The 26,381-nt window shown below is 43.5% G+C and overlaps 1 protein-coding gene across 2 annotated transcripts in view; it reads right to left on the minus strand.

Moving 5' to 3' along the window:
- Topbp1 (DNA topoisomerase II binding protein 1) overlaps positions 1-18,139 on the minus strand; it is a 62,070-nt gene extending 43,931 nt beyond the window's left edge. The window contains exons 1-8 of one of the 2 annotated variants that reach the window (XM_045136568.1): positions 18,065-18,139; positions 17,326-17,416; positions 12,489-12,623; positions 10,742-10,885; positions 8,395-8,576; positions 6,928-7,124; positions 2,689-2,868; positions 812-972 (exon numbers count right to left, since the gene is read on the minus strand). In XM_045136568.1, coding sequence (XP_044992503.1) covers positions 812-972; positions 2,689-2,868; positions 6,928-7,124; positions 8,395-8,576; positions 10,742-10,885; positions 12,489-12,623; positions 17,326-17,409 — 1,083 coding nt within the window. In that variant the 5' untranslated portion in view covers positions 17,410-17,416; positions 18,065-18,139. Of the gene's footprint in view, positions 1-811; positions 973-2,688; positions 2,869-6,927; positions 7,125-8,394; positions 8,577-10,741; positions 10,886-12,488; positions 12,624-17,325; positions 17,417-17,807; positions 17,904-18,064 lie in introns of those variants that run through there. The other variant, XM_045136569.1, reaches the window with a different exon arrangement.
- Between the last annotated feature and the right edge of the window lie 8,242 nt (positions 18,140-26,381).

Consider the following 26,381-nt stretch of genomic DNA (forward strand, 5'->3'; position numbering starts at 1 on the left):
CCTGAGTGCTGGGATTACAGGTGTGCACCACCACACCAGCTTCTAGTGTCTTCTACATATTGGTGTAATACAGGTAGCTTCCAAAATTGTAAGCACTGCTAGAGTCACAAATATCTAAATATATAAAAAGTCACACATATCTGGACTTTGTTTACAGTGGCAGGAGGCCCTGGTATACCCTTACTCTGCCTATCACAATCAGATCAAGACATCTGCTGCTGCCTCCTCTCTTGCTTTTCTGTTTGAATGACGCATTTACTTGTAATTACTAGTGATTGAACCCAAGGGCTCACACACAATTAGGAAAACAGACTTTGGCAGGCTACTTAATATCTATGACTCTGAACAATAATATCCATGTTAGCTATTTGAGAGAACTAAGATGTAAATAATACAAAACTGAAATGATTACCAATACTCACGGGTTGTAAATAACAACAGCTATAAACAGAATTCTAAGAAGTAGTTCAGAAACCAAGTATTCTCAAGACACAGTGGATGGAAAAATTAATGAAATGAGAAAGATTCAGAAAAGACTTGAAAAGTGAACTTTGAGAACTGAACCACAGCACATGAAGCTGCACTTGCCACCAGACAGACCTTCACAGCCCAGAAAGACAGAGAGTGCCACCTTTTAATATAGTGGAAAGTTTACGTGGAGTAAAGATAAAATCCAGCCACGGGGTCTTCAAAGTCAGGCTGGCGGGTGTGTGTGTTTTAAGACAGGTCTCATCGTGGAGCCCAGGCTGGCCTTAAAGTCACAATCTGTAGTACGTTATTATTCACTGCATTTATTACAAAGAAGACATACCCGACAACCATCTAGTAAATCTTCAGGTGCCTGAAATGCACTGACGTCCAGGTTCTCCAGGTCTGCAAGCGTAGGCTCCAGTTTGGCTGAGCTGAATACTGATTCATTTATGCAGCTGCCATTTATGTTGGAAATATGGCTGACATCCGAAAGAGGACGACCTACATATTTAAAAAGAAATGCATAAATACATAGAGTTACAAATAATGATTACATATTTCCTTATAAATTAACCCTTTTAAGGACAAGTTCATAAAAACTTGTCCATAAAACAAGTTTTATGGAATATGAACAAGCTTCAAAGATTAAGACGCTAGGTTAGTTACTGAAATCTTAGAGGCAAAGTATGAAAAAGGAAAAAATAAAATGAAGTCTTATTCAAATGAAAACAGATCCATACATTTCTACAAAGTGGCTTGTTCCCCTTAAAATTTCAAAGTTGCTAGCCTTATGGACCAAGAAGCTTACTTTAAAGCAGACCCATGGAGCACAACAGCTAGCTTAAAAGATAGACTTGTGTTATAAGGATTCACAATATATAATGAAACTGGCCCCACAAAAGGTAAGAAAAATTTTAATTTTTTTTGACAATTTTCATACAGGATCATAATGCATTCTGATCAAAATTGCATCCCATTCCTTTCTTCCTTCCCATCCCTCTTTTACTGAACCTCTTCTTTCCAACTAGTCCCTCTTCAATCTTGGTATCTTTTTTCTGCCCTCCTCCATCCCCCATGACAACGTGCTGATGGACTCAATGCTGGACAGGTAACAAAAGCTGCTGTGAGGTCATGCATACAACGGCACTTTGTGTCCAAAAGATAGCAGTTCAAATCACTCCTGTTTGCTTTTGAGACAGGGTCTCACTCTGTAGTCTAGGCTGGCCTAGAACTCAGAGCAATCCTCCTGCCTCAGCCTCCCTAGTGCTGGGAAGGTGTGTGAGTCACTACACCCAGCTAAAAAGAATATTTATGTTATGAGGATTTATAACAATCATAGTGAACCAATAAATGTATTAATACTCATCAATAAAGTGATAAATTATTTTTCCAAAGTTTCTATACACTAGTGTTTTTAGTATCTCTGCTCTCTTCTTGCATTACATCAAAGTATGGCAGAAAGCAATCTTCATTCAAAAAAAGGAATAGCGGGCCTGTTTTATTGGGAGTGAGGTCTTGAGGTAGGGTTTCTCTGTAGCCCATCCTACATCTGCCTCCTGAGCTGAGTGCTGGGATTGAGGGTGTGCACCACCACACCCTGTTGGACTAACTTTTTATACTATTGGCTAGTTTTAATTTTTTTTTTTTTAATTTCAAGGTAGGGTCTCACTATGACCCAGGCTGACCTGGAATTCACTCTGTATTCTCAGGGTGGCCTTGTACTCATGACGATCCTACCTCTGCCTCCCGAGTGCTGGGATTAAAGGCGTGCACCACCACAACCGGCACTATTTTTCAACAATCCTATGAACAAATCAAATCCTTCCCCCTGCAACCCCCAGTGCTGAGAACTGAACCCAGGGGCCTCACACAAGCACTCCATCACTGAGGCACACCACTAGCCCAACACATCAATTTATATATGTGTGTGTGTGTGTACATATATATGTATATATGTATGTGTATATATATATGTTTTATTTGAGAGACAGAGAAAGAGGCAGATATAGAAGGACATTGGCATGCCAGGCCTCTAGTCATTGTAAACAAACTCCCAATGCATACACCACCATGTGCATCTGTCTTAGGTGGGTACTGGAGATTAAAACCTCGATCCTTAGGCTTCACAAAGAAATGCCTTAATCACTAAAACATCTCCCCAGCCCCAACGCATCAATTCTTAAATGGAAAAATGAAGGTGATTTCAGTGAGACTTACTGTCAGCTGTGTTGACATTACCAGTGGGAGTTGAAGTGTCAGGCGCAATCCTTTTCTCTGACTTGGGTTCTGCCTTGTACATTGATTCGTCCTGACAAAAGCCTTTCTCAATACTGTCAGTGAACCACTGCATAGTCACACAGTGCACATTCCACCTCTTGGCACATTCGTATTTCTGTCCTATTGTGCTCATTTAGAAAAAAGAAATGTGTAAATATTTGGATTATAGTAGGCTATTTTAAAAACCTACCTGAAACAAAATTAAAGCTTACCACTAATCACTCTTAAGCAGTACACTATAAATAGTGGAACAGAAAGAATTTGAGAAAGGAGGGTTGTGGTACAAGGAAGAATATACTAAACATACATAGACTTGTCCAAAAACTTTAAAAGGTTGACATTGCAATCAAACGCAGATGCTTGTGCCACCTAGTGGGCATGTGCAACCTTGCACTTTCCTCACCTTTGTGTATCCGGCTAAGGGGAGATATGGAGGTCCTTAGGCTGCACAGTCAAGTGCCCAACGCTAAGCCATCACTCCAGCTCTTCAAAAGGTTATTTTTAAAAAGCTTATAAGGTTAAGCCAGGCATGGTGGCGCACGCCTTCAATCTCAGCACTCAGGAGGCAGAGGTAGGAGGAACACTGAGGGTTTGAGGCCAACCTGAGACTACATAGTGAATTCCCAGTCAGCCTGACCCAGAGTTGAGACCTTACCTCGAAAAACAAAAAAACAAAAACAAAACAAAAAAATCTTACTTGTTAATCCAATGCTATTTTCTACACAGATGCCTTATTGAGGATTATCTTTTACATAAACATTGCATGAATACAGAGGCAACTGTGACATAACACTAAACTTGGTAACATACAGGCTCTATCACTTCAGTAAACTAGTTGCTTTTTCTTTATTTCTGAGAGAGATGAGACAGAGGCAAATAGGCAGAAAGAGAATGGGCATACCAGGGCCTAAAGCCACTGCAAGCAAACTCCAGACACATGAGCTACCTTGAGCATCTGGCTTATGTGGATACAAACCTGGGTCCTTAGGCTTTGCTGGCACATGCTGTAACTGCTAAGCCATCTCTCCAGTCCCTAAACTTGTTTCTTAACGAAACAGATAGAATTCAGAATTATGTGATTTTAATAAGGCATAAGATAATTTCAAAACCATGAATGTATGCATTAAAAGTACTAACTTTTGAACAGACTATTCCAGTGCCAACAGGATTCTACTTAAAGTCAAGAGTAGGAAGACAAATAAATTCTATCAAATATTCTATCACATCAAAAAACCTGGCTCAGGAGCTAAAGATAAAGATGGCTCAGCATCTAAGGAGTTGTAATGCATAAAGACGAGGGTGCAATTCCCCAGTGTCCAGGTAAAGCTAGATGACAAGAAAACCTGGCTCAATGGCTAAAGGTATTTGCTTCCAAAGCCTGCCAGCCCATGGTTCAATTTCACAGTACTCCTGTAAAGCCAGATACACGGTGTTATGAATTCATCTGGAGTTTGTTTGCACCAAAGACCCTGAGGCCCCCATGTTTTCTTTCTGTCTCTCTCTTACAAATCAATTAAAATATTTTTTTAAAACTTTAACAATATAGCCAAGTCTGATGGCACACGCCTTTAATCCCAGCACTCAGGAGGCCAAGACAGGAGCCTCACTGTGTGTTTGAGGCCAGCTTAGAACTAACTATATAGGTCAGCCTGGGCTAGAGTAAGACCTTTTTCAAACAAACCAAAAAAATTTTTAACAATGTACTTTTAAATAGTACCACAGAAAAACTGAGGTCAATATGTAACATAAAAAGGTATTTTGGTATTTATTTTGTTCTGTTTTGAGAAAGGGTCTCATGTATCCTGGTCTGGCCTTGAACTCACTATGTAGCTCAAGTTGGTCTTGAACTCCTACCTCCACCTCCTGAGTAGTAGAAATGCAGGCCTGCGACATCTTTACAGGCTCCATTCCAACATTCTTGAAATCAATAAAGCTGGGCCTAGTGGTGCAAACTTGTAATCCCACGTACTTAGGAGACTTAAGGCAACGAGATCACAAGTTCAAGGCCAGCCTGGATAGCTTAGTGTGACCCTGTCTAAAAACAGAAAAGTAACAAGAGAACTGAGAATAAAGCTCAGTGTCAGAGCATTTGCCTAGCATGCACAAATCCTTAAGTTTAACCCCCAGTTTAATCCTTAATATCCCAAAGAATAAAATGCCTTCAGATTCAGAAAAGCAACAGAAGTATGAACTCTACTAACACCCCTCATCCAATCACTGCAGTACCTAAAGTCCTAGACAATTATCAACTAACCTCAACAATTATTCCCCAATGTTAAGTCTTATCAAAGCATAGTACAAAGATGAAAAAAATAGCATCAATATAAAAAAGAGCTGATAAAAAATTTAAAAGGGCCGGGCGTGGTGGCACATGCCTTTAATCCCAGCACTCAGAAGGCAGAGGTAGGAGGATCAACATGAGTTTGAGGCCACCCTGAGACTACATAGTGAATTCAAAGTCAGCCTGAGCTAGAGTAAGACCCTACCTCGAAAAACCAAAATAAATAAATAAATAATTAATTAATTAAAAGGGCTAGAACAACGGGTCAGTAGTTAAAAGTACTGGACTGGAAAGCCTGCCAGCCAGGGCTCACTTGCCCAGAAAACTTTGTAAAGCCAGATGCACAAAACGATGCATGTATCTGCAGCTCATGTGCAGCAAGAAGCCCTGGTGTGCCTTCTTTCTGTATTGCAAATGAAAATAAATTAAACCAAACAAAACCAAAAAACACTGGGCTGTAGAGAAGTGGTTTAAGCACTTCTCTGCAAAACCTAGCAACCCAAGTTTAATGTTCCAATACCCAAGTAAAGTCAGATACACAAAGTGGCATGGGCATCTGGAGTTCATTTGCAGCAGCTGGCAAGTCCTTTCTCTCTCTCTCATGGGCATCTGGAGTTCATTTGCAGCAGCTGGCAAGTCCTTTCTCTCTCTCTCTCTCTCTCTCTCTCTCTCTGCTGAGCGTAGGTAACACACATATTTAATCCCAGCACTGGGGAGGCAGAGGTAGAAGGATTGCTGTGAGTTTGAGGACACCCTGAACTAATAAACCACTTTTCTAGCTGGGTGTGGTGGCACACACCTTTAATCCCAGAACTCAGGAGGCAAAGGTAGGAGGATCACAGTGAGTTCGAGGCCACCCTGAGACTACATAGTGAATTCCAGGTGAGCCTCAGCTAGAGTGAGACCCTACCTCAAAAAATAACAACAAAAATATCTAGTTCATAAGGCTGGGGGTGTGGCATAGTGGTGTACAGTGCTTGCCTAACATACACAGACTCTGGGGTCCAACCCTGGCCCCAACCCATTATCCCCAAATCCTGGTTCACTGTATCATGCTAACTTATTCAACTAAATCAGTCTCTCATAAATTAGTTATTAAAAAAGACATGTCACTGGCCAGGCATGGTGGCACACACCTTTAATCGCAGCACCCAGGAGGCAGAGGTAGTAGGTGGACTGCTGTGAGTTCAAGGCCACCCTAAGACTACATAGTGAGTTCCAGGTCAGCCTCAGCTAGAGTGAGACCCTACCTCAAAAAACCAAAAACAGGGCTGGGGAGATGGCTTTGCAGTTAAGCGCTTGCCTGTGAAGCCTAAGGACCTTGGTTCGAGGCTTGATCCCCCAGGACCTACGTTAGACAGATGCACAAGGGGGTGCACGTGTCTGGAGTTCGTTTATAGTGGCTGAAGGCCCTGGCACGCCCATTTTCTCTCTCTCTCTCTCTCTCTCTCTCTGCCTCTTTCTCTCTCTGTGTTGCTCTGAAATAAATAAAGAAAAACAAACAAACAAACAAAAGGTATAAAAAGACATGTCACTGAGTCACATGTGTTAGTTTTCTTTTTATTTACTAAACTTCTTGTAATCATTTGATGTGAACAGCTTGATTTTTAAAGATCTAATAGCCCCATATGATGAAACATCAGTCCCCTTGTAAACCAGATATACAAAATGATGATCTATCTGTAGTTCGTTTGCAGCAAGAAGCCCTGGTGTGCCTTCTCTTTCTCTCTGTATCGCAAATGATATGGTCATGTAATTTTCCTATGCATTGTGACCCAAACCATCTTTGCAAGATTATTAAAGGAAAAAAAAAATTAAACTACAGTGACAACACATCAGAAGTCAAGTGGCAAATACTACAGAGAAGTTTACATTTGCTCATCGTGAAGCAGCCTTACCTTTTGGTTCCTGCACAATGAGGTGAGTACATTCGTTCATTCTCAACTGTCCTGTGTACGTTCCTCCGTGCTTCACTGTGAGCTCCTGAACTGTCTTTCTTAATACACCATTTAAACCAGTCACACAGATGGTGCAACCAAGAAAAACAGGACACCTGAAATCCTCCATGTTTATGTCAGTATATCTAGTTATTTGTCTGGCAAATACAAATGATAAAAAGAAAAAAAAATTAATATATTACCATAATCAGATAGTGTTAAATTTAGAAGCATAATGACAATGGAAGTATTATTCTTTCCTTATATTTATAATAACATAATTTTAGGGAAAAGAAAACTAATATTGCAAACTACACTAATTGCTCACTTAGCTCTATACACTTTCTGTAATAAGTTGCATTTTAGCTACATTCTCTCAAATAAAACTGTCTTCATTAGCTTTAAGCCCTAGCTATTCTAAGTGTGGCTCTTTCCATCACTGTAAGTCTGAATCTCTTAGAAAAGCCAGGTTTCTTGGGATGCCTACTATAAAATGTATTTTTACAAGCCCCAGTGGCCTAATGGATAAGGTACTGGCTGCCTAAAATGTACTTTCAAATTCTCTCATTATCCTATATAAGCAAAAGCAGTGAGTTTTGGCAGAACACTAAAATGTATCACAGTCACTTTGCTGCCAAGGAGTCAAGAGTCCTGAAGCCAAGCTGGGAATGTGGCAACTCTCCAGTACATGCTGAGGGGTGATGGAACATGCAGTGCAAAGTGCCAATGAAATTTGTACGTGGGTATTGTTCTGAAACCCAGACTTATGATTGTAAACCTAATTCAGCAAAAGTTTAAATGTGTCTCTAAGCCACACGAGGGAAGAGATACCTTGTGCTGCTCTCTACATACACCTAATGCCTTGTTCAGGCCAGGCCCTAAATAAACATGCTCAATTTATACTGACCAAGTGGTCACACCTCAGCTGATGGCTAAGACATTTTTATATTCAATCTAACCTACACCCCCTTTGGGAGAGAAAACAGCTGCCAACATGGTTAATTTATGCTCCATCTTCACATCTGGGCATAGTATTAAAGATAATACAACATAACAGCTATAGAGTTGCCACACTGGTTTTCTGTTATTTTAGAAACAACTGCTGCTGAAAATAATGTTATTATCAAACTATTTCCGTTCTAGCTAGTATGACATCCACAGCCCAAATTTCCCTGGCAATTTAGGCTGTTTGATTATGGGTACTTAATGGCTTCTGCACCCTTCTTTTTACTGGGGAAGAGTAATGGCCCCATTTTGTCTCTGAGTAACAAATCCAGATAGTATCATAAAGCTTCTTCTATGAAAACCCAGAGTATGCCAAAAGAACTAAATGTACCAACTGCTCAAACACAAGCAAGCACCTTTAATGGCTGAGCCGCCTTCCAAGCCCCTGCCTGCCCAAATACACAAAGTACATAAATGTCTTACTTTTCTTGTGATTTCTCCCAAAGCGTTTTTACCCAAGAAGAAAGCAAAATTGGTTTCTTCAGATTGGCAGCAACTAAGTATTTCTTACTCCCAACTTCTCCTGCAATAAGGTGAGTTACGGATACACTAAGGTCTCTGAACACTCGTCCGCCCATCATTTGTACGTATTTATGGACTTCTTCCTACAGCCCCAAAAGAAAATACATTAAACCAAATCTCTTCTAAATTTATACTATACCCCACAAATGTCTTTGACTGACCATCATAAATAAATTAGCAAAACTAGTTTTTGAAAGATGAGTATGGAGCCAGGCGTGGTGGCGCACGCCTTTAATCCCAGCACTCGGGAGGCAGAGGTAGGAGGATCGCCGTGAGTTCAAGGCCACCCTGAGACTACATAGTCAATTCCAGGTCAGCCTGGACCAGAGTGAGACCCTACCTCGAAAAACCAAAAAAAAAAAAAAAAAAGAAAGATGAGTATGAATTGTAAGTTTAAAAACAATTTTCCTAGATGGGTGTGGTGGCAAATGCCTTTGAACCCAGCACACACGAGGCAGAGGTAGGAGGATTGCTGTGAGTTCAAGACCACCCTGAGACTACATAGTCAATTCCAGGTCAGCCTGGGCTATAACTCAAACAAAATACAAACTATTTTCCTAAACTATCGTCTATTGCTTAACAATGTTTTAGTCAAGAGATAATATATAATGGTGAGGTCTCATGAGATTATATTCCAAATGACAACACAGCCATCTAAACTTGTATAAATACATTCAATGATATAATCATCTAGAGAAACATATTTCAGATGGTATCACCATTAAGTAAAATGTAACTGTATTTATTCTTTTTTTTTTTTTTTTTTGGTGGGAGGGGGTTCGAGGTAGGGTTTCACTCTAGTCCAGGCTGACCTGAATTCACTATGTAGTCTCAGGGTGGCCATGAATTTATAGTGATGCTCCTACCTCTGCGCCTCCCAAGTGCTGGGATTAAAGGTGTGAGCCACCATGTACAGCTTGTATTTATTCTTTTAAACGCAATTTATTTATTTAGTTGTTTTTGAGGTAGGGTCTCACTCTAGTTCAGGATGACCTGGAATTCACTGTACAGTCTCAGGCTGGCCTTGATCTCACAGTGTTCCTCTTACCTCAGCCTCCCAAGGGCTGGGATTAAAGGTGTGCGCCACCACATCCGGCTCTTAAGCACAATTTATTAAAACTGTTGTTCCTATATCTTATATGGTATATATGTATTTTAAAAAATTTTATTTATAAAAATTTGTTTTTGGGCTGGAGAGATGGCTTAGCGGTTAAGCGCTTGCCTGTGAAGCCTAAGGACCCCGGTTCGAGGCTCGGTTCCCCAGGTCCCACGTTAGCCAGATGCACAAGGGGGCGCACGCGTCTGGAGTTCGTTTGCAGAGGCTGGAAGCCCTGGCGTGCCCATTCTCTCTCTCTCCCTCTATCTGCCTTTCTCTCTGTGTCTGTCACTCTCAAATAAATAAATAAATAAATAAATAAATAAATAAATAAAATTTTTAAAAGAAATTTGTTTTTATGAAGCTGCCATGTTTTGAGACAGTTTCACTCTGTATGCCAGGCTGGCCAAAAACTTCTAGCAATCAGCCCTCCTTCCTCAGGCTCCCAGTGCTGGGAAGTACAGGTGTGAGCTACCATGCCTGTTTTATATCTTTTAGAATTCTTTCTTTAAAAACTAACTGTTAGACAAATTAAGTGATTCAAAAAGAAGTTCACTGTGCTGGGATGATCAGTCTTCAATTAAAGGCACTTGCTCACAAGACTTATTGGCCAAGGTTCAATTCCCCAGTACCCATGTAAAAACCATATGCACAAAACAGCCTATGTGTCTAGAGTTCACTTGCAGTGACAAGAGGCCCTGGTGTGCCATATACTCACTCTCTCAAATAAACAATAATAAATAAATAAATAATAAAAACAAAAACAAGCTGACTGTAGGGGGAAAAGTGAACTTTTTAAATCAAAAACAAAAGATTCCAATTAAACAGTTTATTTTCTACAAAATACATTCCAATATATCCAATTACTTTTTTTTGGAGGTAGGGTCTCACTCTAGCCTAGACTGTCCTAGAATTCACTATGTAGTCTCAGGGTGGCTGGCTTTGAACTCACAACGATCCTCCTCTGCCTCCCAAGTGCTGGGATTAAAGGCATTCGACACTACGCCCAGCCCAAGTGATTTCTTTTAAAGACCAGCACTGTTAGATGCTGCATAAGGAACCTTAATTCATGAATACTAAGCAGAAGTTCTTCCAAGTTCCCTCCTATACAGTGAGCAATGAAGTGTGGAGACAGCGATGCTCAACATTTACCCTTTTCTCTTTATCCAGGCTTGTACACGATACAGTCACGTCAGACATAATCATATTGTAAACTGGATGTTCGGCTCTTGGAACACACTGCTGGTGTTGCATGCAAAATATGACGACTTGAGGACCAACAATTCTGCAGCCAAGCTACAAGAGACAGATCACTAATCTTAAAATTCCATTTGGTAATATTTACCACATACTTACAAGCTAGTAACTGCTACCAAATGTGTTAAAAGAAAAAAAAAGGACCATCATATGATGTCTCAGACACACTGTACATTAAACACACACATACAGAAGCAAAACACTGCAAGCAATCAAAAAACAGAACTTCTAAGACCCTTCACTCAAAACTGCCACCAACATTTCAATCTCTGAAACAAATATATCTTAATGCAACAATCTTATGTTATGAACACCTGAGAAGCAACCAGGTGTGCTTCTCAAAGGAAACACAAATCAATGAAGCAGCTAAAAAATGTGAGAAGTGCTTCCACTCAGTAAAGAACCAATGGAGCAGTAAGGCCCTGGGTTCAATCCCCAGTGGCAGAAGGAAAAACAAAACTTATGAGGCAAGACATACTACCAAATGAGCATACTCAAAGATGGCAAACCTGACTGAGCAAAGGAAAGGTTGGGGGGAGGGCTATTCGAAATCTAAGAGGATATGAGTAAGTCATATGGAAACCTACTGTTTTGGACAATGGCACACCCAGAAGCCACAGGTTGTTACTAGAAAATTTTCAGCGCCAGGGATAGGATACCTTCCAGTGAGTTGTTGGCCAGGGTTCTTCATGAGCCAAACCATTACAGGCCATTGCTGAAGCCCTGGGTTGTTCTCCAGGAATAGATGGTAAGACCCTATTGCTAGACTCCACATACTTGGGCTGCAAGGCCACTGAGAAATCCTGCTGGAACTGAACTTCTCCACATAGAGCAGCTGACAGAAAGCTGGAAAAGGCTATGCTGCATGCAGTTCAATGGGAGAGAGAGAAATCACCATTGAAGATACTCAACAGTGGACACTGCAAGCCTTATATTTGGCAGGCCAAGCCAAATGACCCAACGGGTGCAATAGTGCCATGGTGGAAACCAACTGCCCTCTAAGTGGACTGCAGGTCCTCTCCACAGGAGCGAATATGTCTGATACTGAAAACCTATGACAGGGGAAGTCATGAGCCCGAGGGATGTATCATCTGCTGGTATCTGGCTAAATGTATATATTATGCTCACCAAACTTCCCGGTAAGTACTTCTCTTAACGTTCATATCCATGTATCAATGCTACTCTTACTTCTGGTTAGAGAAGCTTCTCTTTTCAAATGGCAGTGACCTTGGGATGACTCAGAAGGCACCATGGTGCTGAGAAGTGACAGAGGAGTGCTCAGCACTGAAATATCCTTCCAAGGCTCAGGGTCCATTGCGGAAGAGGTGGCAAGAAGAATGTAAGAGCCAAAGGAAGGGTAGGACTCCTTACAACATGCTCCTCCAGACACAAAATGGCCAGGATATCCATACCTCGCAGTGCCTGACACAAAATCATCATAATATGAGGAAAAGATCATGACATCAACATGAGAGACTGATTGAGAGGGAAAAATGTTTGATGGCCAATGGAGTTGCAAGGGGGAAAGTGGGGGTGGGGGAAGGAATTACCAAGGGTTACTGTCAATAAGAGTTTTTAAAAAGCCAAAAAAAGAAAGAAAGAAAGGGAGGGAGGGAGGGAGGGAAGAAAGAAAATGGCAAACCTTTTTAAGGTGATCAAAAGCAGGGCCACTAAAAGAATCACAGATGTAAAGTGATTTATCATTCTCCGTGATCTTCAATGCCTCTTCCTCTGCAATAATCTGAAGATACTCATCTGATTGGAATTCCTTTAATGACTGTAAGAACAAATGAAATTCAAAATGGAACAGAAATTCATCCCTTTCATTTAAGACCTATCAACTCCTCAAACATTCATTTCAGGACCACCATATGTTGGCCAGGGGGTGATGTCCACCCTCTGCTCATGCCATCGTTTTCACTACCATCATGGAGCTTTGCCCTCGAGCCTGGAAGCCAAAATAAACCTTTTTCCCAGAATCTGCTCTTGGTTGGGTGATTTCTACCAGCAATGCTGAACCTGACTGCAACAGTAAGGTGGTACCGAGGAGTGGGATTGCTGCTAGAATCCTGATTGTGTGGCTTTGGCCTTTTGGAGCTGATTTTCAAAGTGAATGTGGGAGGATTTGAAACCTTGAACTAAGAGATGCCTTGCAGTGCTGTAAGTACAGCTTGATGAACTATTCTGGTAAGAACTATGGACTGTGAGGTTTGGCTTATGAGAGTGAGAAAGAGCTTTGCTTGGACTGAGATAGCAGTTTGTGTGAAGCTTGTTGTTATGCCCTTGTCCTGAGAAGTTGTGCAGGGTTGCTTTGCACAGAAATGAACTGGTGTGAGCAGAGGGCTATGGCACAGAAAAAATGAAATCTTTGGGCTTAAACTGCTGCCCATTCACCTGCAAATTGTTTGAGAGATTACAACCACTGAGATTGGGCCAGCTGACCTGTACTGGGGCAACAGGAAGAATGCAAACTCTTTGGAAGGGGCCTGAGTGCTCAAGAAGTGTCCTGTTCTTCAAAGTCTGCTTTACTCCCCCCTGGATTAACAAATTGGCACCCTACCTGGTATTGTGGAGTGTAAGAAATGCAAGAAAGAGAGTGTCACTGAGTTTGCAACATGGTCTTGTGTTTTGGAAATGGCCATGGGCAGTGTGAAGCAGGTTTGCTAGATGCCTGCATGGAGACCCCATGGGGCCATGAGGATGAACCATGGCTTGCAGTGGACAACCAGTTGAGGTGCCGGGACCATGAGATGGCTGCTAAGGAAAACTGCTGGCCCCAATAAGGTTTTCCAGGACTGTGAGTAGCATATCTGGAGGGGTAGAATTGGAATGCCAGAGACTTGTTGCTGGTTAGAATTATCAGACTTGGAGACTTGTCACTGACTAGAGTTGTTGGACTTGGAATTTCAGTTTGATGTTTGCTCCGGTTATTTTAAATTTTATATTGGTTGAATGTTTCTTTGCTATGCCCAATGCCATCTTTTGCAGTGTGAATGTTTATTCTGTGCCATTATAGGTTTTGGGGGAATTTTTGGTATTATGGCTCAGTTAAAAGATCTTGAACTATGGGGATGTTTGAACATCACTGGGATTAATAAAACTTATGGGGAAAAAGAATTCATTCCAAACCCAGCCTTTTCCACACTGAAAGCAGTCATTCTCATCAAGACTACTATAGAAGTGTCCTTCTGACTCTTGTGCCTGAAATCTACTCTTCACATAGCAGTTAGTAATCTTTTAAAATATATATACACAAGCTGGGTGTGGTGGTGCATGCCTTTAATCTCAGCATTCAGGAGGCAAAGGTAGGAGGATTGCCTTGAATGTGAGACTACCCTGAGACTATATAGTGAATTCCAGGTCAGCCTTGACCAGAGTGAGACCCTACCTCAAAAATCCAAAAAATACACACACACACCAGATACTTATACTCTGCCTTAACAACTGCCCACCATTCTCAGAATAAAATCCGCATGCTTACAATATTTATTTGTATGAGAAAGAGGCCGAGAGAGAAAGGGAAAGAGAGTGAGAGAGAGAATGGGCATGCCAGGAACTCTAACCACTGCAGACAAACTCCAGACACATGTGCCACCTTGTGCATCTGGCTTATGTGAGTACTGGGGAATTGAAACTGGGTCCTTAGGCTTCGCAGGCAAGTGCCATAATCACTAAGCCATCTTTCCAGCCCAAAATCCACATTTCTTATCACAGCCTAGAAGACCACATACCTAGGTTTGTCCTTTTACCTCCTGTATCTATCTCCCTGGCTAATTCTACCCACTTCAGTTTTCCTAAATCTGACCTCGTCAGAGGATGGTTCCTGGTACAGCTGCAGGCAGACAATACCTTTTTTTTTTTTAATTTTTTTTTTTTTTATATGAGAGCGACAGACACAGAGAGAAAGACAGATAGAGGGAGAGAGAGAGAATAGGCGCGCCAGGGCTTCCAGCCTCTGCAAACGAACTCCAGACGCATGCGCCCCCTTGTGCATCTGGCTAACGTGGGACCTGGGGAACCGAGCCTCGAACCGGGGTCCTTAGGCTTCACAGGCAAGCGCTTAACCGCTAAGCCATCTTTCCAGCCCAGACAATACCTTTTGAAGTCTTCACCTGATAGGATCCTTCACTTCAGTCAGGTCTGTTTAAAATGTCACCTCCTCAGAGATGCCTTTCCTGATCACGGTTGGTTTGTTTTGCAGCGATGGGCGCCTTATGCATGCTAAACAAGTGTTCTCCCTCCGTACTATACTCCCAGGGTCCTGATCTTGCTTTCTAAAATATCCTTCCTCTACCCTTCAGCCTGTCTAGGAAGAAAAATAACTGATATTTTGTAAACATGTATGTTCTCTCTCCCCTACAAGAATGAACATTTCATGAACTATCTTGTTTGCTAACCTATCCTGTGCCCATGTACTATCAGCACAAATTTTGGAGTCCTGTGTTAAATAGCTACAATCCTTTTAAATTGGCAAGTCACATTATGTTATTCAGATTAAAACCCCAGAGGCTCTCCATTTCACTGAATATCAGCCTTAACAAAGGCTAGTAAGGACCTTGTGGGAGTGTGAATGTGATGTCTTGTGTTTGTGATTATCCACCCCCCCCTTAGCAACTTGGGGGGTGGGGCCTTGCTGGAGATGATGTCATGGGGGGGGGACTTGAGGTTTATTAGCTCAGTTCCAAGCCCATTATTTACAGACTACTACTTCTGCTGAGGTGACGCCCTGCCATGCTTTCCATGTCTTGGTGAAGCATCCCCTCGCACTGTAAGCCACATAAACCCTTTCCTCCACTCAGCTGCTTTTGGGTGCTTTCTAAAATGCCCTTCCCCAACCCCTTTAGTCTTCTCACAGCAATGACAACAACAGGCCTATATAACCTCTTCACCCTTTCTTCCTAAAGTATTCTTTAATACTCATCCTCATCCCTTGCTCACGACACTATAACCACACCAGCCCTGACTAGATACGTAAGCACTGCCCCAGAGCTCTGGACAAGGGATGCTCCTTCTGTCAAAATCCCTCTATCCCAGATAACTGCATGACTGCACCCAGTTTACTTACTTATCTCCACCATAAAACCTACTCTAGCTACCCTCTTTCAAGGTATAACCTTCACATTTCTTTCTCCTCCAACAAACATGTTCTGAAATTCCATAAACTGTCTTGCCTCTTTCCTCTTCCCAAAGCACTTAAGACATACTGTTTAGGAGCCAGGTGTGGCAGCACACTCCACAAGCTCAGTATTCTGGAAGCCGAGGCACAAGGGTAGAGTGTCACCCTGGGCAACAAAATGAGACCTTGTCTCAACTCCCTTCCACTCAAAAGATAACCCTATACTATATAGATTGTCACAGATTGTCTGATAAATACCTATTTCTTGCACGGAAGATAGGAGTTCTTGGCTCTGAGTACTGATGCCTCCCAAGCACTAGAATGCTATCAGATCGTGGACACTCAATAATAGGTTTTTGCTGAGTGAACGAACTTCAAGGAAAAAAAAACCAAACATACAACTGCATCTCAAACTTTAACATGCACTCGGGATCTTGTTTATAATGCAGGTTGTGGGGCTAGAGATGGCTCAGTGGTTAAGGCATTGCCTGCAAATCCAAAGGGCCTCGGTTTGATTCCCCAGGACCCACGTAAGCCAGATGCACATGGTGGAGCATGCATCTTGAGTTTGCCTGCAGTGGCTGGAGGCCTTGGCATGCTCGCTTGCTCGCTCGCGCTCTCTCTCTCTCTGCTTCTTTTTCCCTCTATCACTCTCCCAAATAAATTAATTTAAAAAATAATAAATAAGTAAGTAAACTGTCGGTTGTAATTGTTAAGTCAAGGTTGGTGCCCAAGATTCTGCATTTCTAACAGACTTCCAAGCCACTAGGATACAGCTGGAGCCTGTGAACAGTAAAGGTCTTAATCTACCCCTACTATCTATCATCTGATACTGTGAATAATGAGACATACTTGTTAACACCCAAAACTACAGAACTGTGACTCAAAATTTTTCAATGTTCTAAACACCAATGGAGTTGAATACAATTTTCAAGACCACTCACTCAAAATATGTGAGGGGCTGGGAAAATGGTTCACTGGTTCAAGACGCTAGCCTGAAAAGCCTGCCAGCCCAGGTTCAATTCCCAAACCATGCATGTAGGGCAGACCTAAAAGCCTCTAGCATGTTTTTTGCAGCGGCAAGAGAACATGGCATGCCTATACACATGCACACAAGCAATGTACACTTAAAAGAAATTCTCTCTCTCAAATAAATAAATATATACATGCACGTGTGTGTGTGTATACATATATATGAGGTACATCAATTCAAAATTATTAACAATAATATATAATGCATAGGCTGCAATAAAGTTACATGAAATTACCAGTTTCTAAAGACATAAAATCGAACAAATCAAAACACTTATAAACAAGAAAAATGAACTCAACAATCAAACATGACATGTTCAGTTATTCTTACCTCAAGAGCTTTAAAGAAACACTCGGAGTTGTCTGATGACTTCAAAAACTTCACAAATAGCTGTTCTTGGTCATTGCTGGGCATTTTTGAACTATAAAAATAAAGCAACAAATAAGAACAAAATACACACTGTAGGGAGTCAAAAATGTTCAACACACCTACTTTCTTGTGCGAACACGAATGTTTAAAGATAGGCATTTTCTGGTTTTGTTAGGAACATCTCCATGCCGTCTGCAAGAAACTCTGGAAGGTAGTCGCAGAGTCCAAGAAAAAGAAGGCAGCCCTCATCCTTATAGAGGTGAGCCGGGACGTGGTGGCACAACCTCTAAATCCCAGCACTCGGGAGACAGAGGTAGGAGACAGAGGATCACCATGGGTTCGAGGCCAGCCTGAGACTACATAGTTAATTCCAGGTCAGCCTGGGCTGGAGTGAGACCCTGCATTCAATACGTCGACGCCTTTCTAACCCATTCAAACTGCACCTGGCTTCAAGGACAGAATGCTTCGGTGGCCGGGGAGGCGTATCCACCGGTAAGTAAATGGACTTGACACCCAGCAGCCACTCTGCAGCGCCGCGGGAAGCTCGAGGCCCCCGGGCTCCGGGGGAAGGCCTGGCTCCGAGAGCGCCGAGGCCGCGGTTTTCCCGGGAGTCCCGGGTCCCACCCGCCGGTTTACCACCGCCCGGCAGGCCGCAGGAAGCGGGATGGTGGTGGTGGGGGGGAGCCCGGCTCCCACTCACCGCGACGGAGCCTCGGGCTCCGAGTCGGGGGGCGCACGGCCCGCAGGACGGCGGCGCACAGCCCCCGCCCCCGGCGGCGCCCCCAGCACCCGGCTAACGCAGGAGAACCCGGAAGTTGCTGAGGCCCGGAACCGACTTTCGCGCCCAGCACGAGGACGCGCGCTCCCTTCCGGCGGAAGTGACGTCACGGCCGCGGCGGGGAGCGCGGGGGACGGCCAGAACTGGTGGGCGGGCCTGCGAGGGATTTGGGCTGGGCCTGAGTGAAAGCCTACCTTGAAAAAACAAAAATAAAAAACAAACCCTTCTAGGTTTAGAGTATTTTGTTTGGGCTTTTTTAAAAATTTTTAATTTAATTTATTTATTTGAGAGTAAAAGAAAGAATACGGGCCCGCCAGGGCATGTAGCCTGTGCAAAGGCACTGTATGCTTCACCTTGTGCATCTGGCTTATGTGGGTCCTGGGGAATCCTGGGTCCTTGGGCTTTGCAGGCAAGCACCTTAACCATTAAGCCATCTCTCCAACACAGTGAATTCCAGGTCAGCCTGGGCTAGAGCGAGACCCTACCTCGAAAAGCTCCCTCACCCCCCCACACACACACACACAAAAAGAATCCCACAATTTAGGTAGGACTTTGCAAGGTTGAAACAGCTGGCTATATCTATGTCCCCAAAAGAAGAGAAAACCGAAAGAGGCTTTGAGCCATGTCTTTCACATCCTGTGTATGTGGGAAAGATATGGTCCAAGATTGGAATCCTCTCAACCAGGCGCCATAAAATGAGAAAACTATGGGAACTGAAAATTATGTCGAGGAAACATCTGCAAGAGGTTACCACTGTGGGGGGAGGGCACTAATACAGGGGAAGGCTCCTTCATGGCTTCCTGGTAAGCTTACACAGCCCTAGAGTCAAGGACTTAGCTGAGCCTCGACAGAGCATCATGTGGTCCATGAGATCGTTTCTCTGCCCCTCCTGGGTTCTGATGAGCTACGCGCCTTCTATCCCCACTCTCTGATTAGAGCTGCAGAATGTGAAGGCACCTAAGTGCTGCCCAGATTCGGCTCTTCAGCCATGGAGCTTTCCCTAGCTCCCATTGCAGTGCCGTTTGTATCATCATTTTTGGTATATAGGGCAAGGCTGTGGGGAGCTGGCACCCTTTGGCTTATCCTTTTGTGCTACCGGTAGAAATTAGAAGTGGTTAGAGGGGGCTGGAGAGATGGCTTAGCGGTTAAGCGCTTGCCTGTGAAGCCTAAGGACCCCGGTTCAAGGCTCGGTTCCCCAGGTCCCACGTTAGCCAGATGCACAAGGGGGCACACGCGTCTGGAGTTCGTTTGCAGAGGCTGGAAGCCCTGGCGTGCCCATTCTCTCTCTCTCCCTCTATCTGTCTTTCTCTCTGTGTCTGTCACTCTCAAATAAATAAATAAATAATTTTAAAAAAGAAGTGGTTAGAGGAGGGCTGGAGGTCTGGCTTAGAGGTTAAGGCGTTTGCGTGCAAAGCCAAAGGACCCAGGTTCAATTCCCCAGGAGCCACGTTAGCCAGATGCACAAGGGGGTGTACACATCTGGAATTTGTTTGCAGTGCTGGAAGCCCTGGCGTGCCCATTCTCATTCTCTCTCTCTCTCTCTCTCTCTCTCTCTTTCTCTGTTAAATAAATAAACAACGTATTTAAAAAAAAAAAAAAAGAAGTGGTTAGAGGCCCTGGAGCACCCATTCTCTTGCTCTCTCTCTTTCTCAAATAAAAATAATTAATTTTAAAAAAAGAAATCAGAAGTGGTCTACATCTGAAAGTGTGTCATGTCTTCACCAGGAGCCAGTTAGATCTTACTCTTGACCTTGTCTTCCAGTGTTGAAGGTTGACAACTACCACCTGAGTGCCTGGGAGAGAGGAGATGTGCAGAACGCGCATATTTTGAGTTCATAGTTTTCTGCGCTAGGAATCTGGAGTGTTCAAGCTTTGATGCAGTCCTGAGGCTAGCAAAGTGAATGAGATGCCATGCTGCTCCGTGAAGTGCGGGCTTCCCTTCTCAGTGAAGGAGTCACTGATACTGAAGGCCCAACCGGAGGGGCAGGTGCGAGGGACCCCAAAGGGCAGCGAGCAGAAGAGCTTCTCTGTAGAACCAAACCTGGATCTAGTCAGGGCCTCAGGCCGAGAACCTCTCAGTGGCTGTCCCCCTTCAAAGTGGGGGTGGACCTGCAACCTCTAGGGCTCCACCTCTTCCATTTCAGAAACGGAGTTTTATTGTTATTCTGTTTCTGTCCCACCAATGTATGCTGCTGCTTGTAAGGGGAGGGAAAGAAAGCTGTGCTATAGTAGGGTGCTAGGATGAAGCCTGGGGCTTAGAGCATGCTAGGCAAGCACTCTGTCCCTGAGCTACATACCCTCCCTGGAAACTGTGTTTTGAGTCCCTGTGTTACTGTTGGATCCCGGCAGAATCAACAAGATCCTTAATGTCTCATTGTTACCACTCCTTTTTATGTGTGGGGGTGTCCGAGGTAGGGTTTCACTCTGGTCCAGGCTGACCTGGAATTAACTATGTAGTCTCAGGGTGACCTCAAACTCATGGCGATCCCCTTACCTCTGCCTCCCAAGTGCTGGGATTAAAGACGTGCACCACCACGCTGGGCTATGTTACCACTGCTTTAAAATATATATATATTTAGGGGCTGGAGGGATGGCTTAGCGCTTAAGGAACTTGCCTGCAAAGCCAAGGGACCCAGGTTCGATTCCCCAGGTCCCACGTAAGCCAGATGTACAAGGTGGTGCATGCATCTGGAGTTCATTTACAGTGGCTGGAGGCCCTGGCATGCCCATTCTCTTTCTCTCCCTCTTTCTCTCTGTCACATAAATAAAAATAAAATATTTAAATATATGCATATGTACATATATATGCATACACACACACACACACACACACACACACACACACACATATATTCATTTATCTCAGAGACAGAATGATAATGGCTGGCCTCCTGCCACTGCAAATGAACTCCAGATGCATACACCACTTTGTGCATCTGGCTTTATGTGAGTACTAAGGAATTGAACTTCAGGCTTTGCAAGCAAGTACATTAGCCATTGAGGATCTCTCCAGCCCACCATTCAAAAACAAAAAAGAAAAAGTAAACTTTTACTGGTGTTTGTATGTTTGTGTATGTCTGATGTGTGTGTACGTGGGGGGATGCATGCCGGTCATGATGCTGAAAGGCCCAAGAATTCAGAAGCCCAGAAATACTATCACACTCCAAAGGGAGCTTAAGCGGGCCCCTGCATACCTCAAACTCCAGGCTTTACTCTCTGTTGAAAGCAAGTAAAGAATCCCTCTTCTCATTATATCAGAGCCCGCTCCTAATATAAAACTGGGTAAAAAGGGCATGAGATAGCCCTCAAGGATGGGAAATGAGTAATGAAGTGAACCACTTATTTGGTTTCTGTAAATAGCCTACACCATAAGCCTTAATAGCCTGCACCATAAGCCTTAATAGCCCACACTGTAAGCCTTAGTAGCCCGCACCATAAGCTGTAGCAGCCTGCCTCAGACCACCAAGGTCATAGGAGGCTGATACCACACTCTGCTACTCCCACCCAAGGACCTGCACAAATGCTGACCACCAAGGTCATAAGAGACTGATTGGTCCATGAGGGGCTTGAACAAATTAAACTAATTGGCTTAGAAACTATGGAGTGGCACAAACTGACTGGCTCGCACCCCGTGGGCTCCTGATATTAAAAAAATGATTGGTCTAATGCACAGGCTTTGTTAGAAACCCTATAAAAACTGTCCCGTTCCTGCATTCGGGGCTCTGCAGTCCTCTACCCCGTGCGGTGTACGACTGTGGGCCCCAGCGCACTTGGAATAAAATCCTCTTGCAGTTTGCATCAAGACCGCTTCTCGTGAGTGATTTGGGGTGTCGCCATATCCGGGCAGAGCGTGGGGTTCTCGTTTTGGGGGTCTTACAATGCACATATGGAGGTCAGAGAACAACTTTATGGTTTGGCTCTTTGCCTCCCACCTGGATTAAGACAGGGTCCCTCTTCTTTGTCACTGTGGAACTGCAGATGACCTGGCCTGTGAGCTTCAGGATTCTCCAGACTCCACCTATCCTTGCCATAGGGGTATTAGGATATTAGAAGGGCACACCACTGCATGTCTGTTTTATGTAGGTCCTGGGGATTCCAACTCTGGTTGCCAAGTCTGCACAGAAAGTGCTTTGAAACATGGACACATCTTCCTATCCTCTAACTTTGGCTTTTTTTAAAAAAAAAAAAAAGTATTTATTTATGTATTTATTTGAGAGAGAGAGAAAGAGAATGGGCACACCAGGGCCACTAGCCACTGGAAGTGAAGTCCAGACTCCTGGGCCACCTTGTGCATCTGGCTTACGTGTGTACTGGGGAATCAAACCTGGGTCCTTAGGTCTCACAGGCAAGCACCTTAGCTGCTAAACTGCCTGTCTAGCCCAACTTTGTCTTAAAAAAAAAAAAAATTATTCATTTGTAAAGAGAGAGAGAGAGAGTATTGGTGCACCATGGTCATTTGCCACTGCGAATGAACTTCAGACACTTGTGCCACTTTGTGCATCTGGCCCTGTGTGGATACTGGGGAAGTACACCTAGGCCCTCAGTCTTTGCAGGCAAGCACCTTAACTGCTGAGCCATGTCTCAAGCCCAACTTCGGCTTTAAAAAAATGTTTTCAAGAGCTGGAGAAATGGCTTAGCAGTTAAAGTGCTTGCCTGTGAAGCCTAAGAACTCATATTCAAATTTCCAGGTCCCAGGTAGCCAGATGCACAGTGAGACAAGTGCACAATGTCGCACATGGGCACAAGGGGGCGCATGTGTCTGGAGTGTATTTGCAGCAGCTGAGGCCCTGGCGCGCCCATTCTCTCTCTCTCTCTCAAATAAATAAATAAATAAAATATTAAAAACATATTTGGGGCGGGAGGGATGCTTACCAGTTAAGGCGCTTGCCTACAAAGCTAAAAGACCCAGGTTGCATTCCCCAGTACCTATGTAAGCCAGATGGCGCATGCATCTGGAGTTCCTTTGCAGTGATTGGAGGACCTGGCATGCTCATTCTCTCTGTCTCTGCCTCCCTCTTTCTCTCTCTCAAATAAATAAATTAAAATAAAACTTTTTTTTTTTTTTTTTTTTTTTTGCAAGGAGAGAGAAAGAGAGCCTGAGAGAGAGCAGGCAAGTGTGCCAGGGACTCCTGCCACTACAAACGAACTCCAGATGCATGCACCACTCTGTGCATCTGGCTGTACGTGAGTACTGAGCAATTGAACCTGGGTCCTTTGGTGGGTGGCAAGCACCATAACTGCTGAGCCATCTCTCCAACCCTAACTTTGGCTTTTGAGACAAGATCTCATTCTGTATCTCAGGCTGGTCTTGAACTTACAAAGTAGACCAGACTAGCCTTGAACTCATGGCAATCCTCCTGTCTCAGCCTCCCAAGCGTTAGGATTACAGGCATGAGCCACCATGGCCGGGTTTGTCCCTTGCACTCATGCACATCAGGAAACTTCCACCTGCTGGCATCTGTTCCTTGGATGAAGGCATTCTCTGGTCTGCAGTGCAGCATGCATGGCATGCCAGATGTCTAGAGGATTATGAGCCATGGAAGAAACTCAACCAGTGACTGACAGGAGGGGATGTACAAAACCTTTATTTGAGTGCCCTTTGATGGGATTCTTTATAAAAATATTTTATTGGGCTGGAGAGTTGGTTTAGCGCTTGAGGTGCTTGCCTGCAAAGCCTAAGGACCCAGGTTCAATTCTCCAGACCCTATGTTAACTAGGTGCAGAAGATGGCACATGCACTTGGAGTTTGTTTGCAGTGGCTGGAGGCCGCGGTGCACCCATTCTCACTCTATCTCTCTCTCTCCCTCTCTCAGATAAATACATAAAATATTTTAACATTTTTTAAAATATATCTATTTTATGTATTTATTTGAGAGATAGATAGAGACTGAGAATGGTGCACCAAGACCTCCAGCCAATGCAAACACACTCCAGACACATGTGCTACTGTGTGCATCTGGCTTACATGGGTCCTGGGGAATTGAACCTTGGTTCTTAGGCTTTGCAGGCAAGTGCCTTAACTGCTCAACCACATCTCCAGCCCTTCATGGGGTTCTTTACTTTTGTACTCTGGTTCCTAGTTTCCTCAGTGGAATTAAGCCTCAGTCTCAGCTTCAGCCTCAACAGTTAGTAACTGACTTGTTAATACATTGTTTGGATCACTTTCCATATCTCATGCCCCCATTTTCTTTCTTTTTTCTTAATGGGGAGGTGAAGTGATGGGGTGTGTGTGTGTGTGTGTGTGTGTGTGTGTGTGTACATGTTCACATGTTTGTGAGTACAGCTGTGTTGGGGTGGGTGTGCATGTGGAGACCAGACACTGACATTGGGTGTCCTCCACCTTATTAATATTATTTTTTTTTTTTTAACTGAGGTAAACTGTGTTACTTGAATCCAGTGCTCCAATTCTGTTAGTCTAGCTACCCAGTTTACCCCCTGGATTTACTGTCTCTGTCTCCCAAGAACTGAAATTACAAGCAGGCTGTCACCCCTGCCTGGCATTGATGTTGGTTCTGGGGCTCAGGACTCCCACACCTATGCTTGCATAGCAAGAACTTCATCCACTGAGCCATCCCTCTCATGCCCCCTTTATCTCCCTCATGCCCCCATTTTTATATCTGTGGTCATTTACTTATCAAATTAAGCATTATAAAAATCTTGCAAAGCTGGGCATGATGGCACACCCCTTTAATCCCAGCACTTGGGAGGCAAAGGTAGGAGGATCTCTGTGGGTTCGAGGCCACCCTGAGACTACATAGTGAATTCCAGGTCAGCCTGGGCTTGAGTAAGACCCTATCTTGAAAAACCAAAAATAAATAAATATAACAATAATAAAATTAATAAACAAATAAAAATCTTGCAATCGTCCTGTCTCTGCTTCCTGAGTTCTGGCATTAAAGGCATGCACCGCCACACCTGACTTGGGTTTTGTTTGGTGGCAGCGTCTCAGTAGCCCAGGCTGGCAAAAACTCACTATGTAGTTATGGCTGCCCTTCAACTCCTGATCCTCTTGTCTCCATCTCCCAAGTACTGGGATTACAGGTGCGTGCCAATGGCTCTTCTAACCATCCGTTATGGTATTTGTGAGAAGAAGAGATGAGCTCAGCTCTTTGGGTGTTCTTTCCCTTTGCAATATGACATCCCTGTATGTAAGAAATGTTCAGAGCTTCTTCCACTCAGATCAGCGGGTACTTTGACCCCTTTGGATTTGGGGAACATTAGCTTTTAGATGGATCATTAACTTTAGGAGACATGGTCACCCTTTGACATTATGTGATTATTTTTTTCCACCACAGGACTGCAGAAAAGATTGCTCAACCCATCATGAGGACATTTATACATACATCTGATTTTTATTTGTAAGTGGGTGATCTGTGTGTGTGTGCATGTGTACGTGGTCACATGTGTAGGAGGTAAAGGCGCACATGTGTGGTGTTCAGAAGATAACTTCAAATGTTTCCCTCAGGAATGCCATCCACCTCTCTCCTTGTCTTAGAGATCAACAGTTAGGCCAGACTGGATGACCAGTGAACCCCAGGGATCCTCCTATCTCTGTCTCCCAAGTGCTAGGATTACAGGCATGTGGCCATTTTATACAGGTACTGTGATCCACACTCAAAAATCATTTGTTTGAAATCGTTGGTAGGCATTTCACCTAAAACAATCTCACTAGGGGTCATTTCTGATGGATTTATAATTTTTGGTGGGATTGTATTGTCTTGATTCTTTGTATTTCTTGTATTATACTGAAGAGATTTTTGCATCTTGAGTTAATTTGATGCTTGGGTTTTCTAATTAGCTGCAGTGCTCTTAGCCATGTAAATCCAACTTTATGTATCTTCAGTGTAGGTGTTTAAGGTGCCAACTGTAGCTATTATACTCCATGAGAAACAGTGGAAGAGACCCTAGGTATTGAGTGTGTCTGCTCTTCAAGTATTAAGGTAGACTGGGTGAAGCAAATGACTGGCAAATTCTAAAATTCAACTGAACAATATAGACATTCAATCAAAATCAGCATAGAGTATTTACACAAGCCTGGGGATTAAACTAAACAGATAATCTAATAAAGCCAAAGTCCCTAAGGGTGTGTGTTTATCCATACCCTTAATCCCGTCAGCAGGAGGTAGAGATTTCTAGTGTGAAATGGGTTCCAAGATAGCCTGGGGCCAGTCAGTCCCTGCCCCCAGTAGTGACTTAAGAAAAAGACAAAGGCCCTACAAATCAGGAAATGTCAAAGGCA

This window comes from Jaculus jaculus, chromosome 17 (assembly GCF_020740685.1).
Source record: "Jaculus jaculus isolate mJacJac1 chromosome 17, mJacJac1.mat.Y.cur, whole genome shotgun sequence".
In the NCBI taxonomy this organism is placed as follows: Eukaryota; Metazoa; Chordata; class Mammalia; order Rodentia; family Dipodidae; genus Jaculus; species Jaculus jaculus.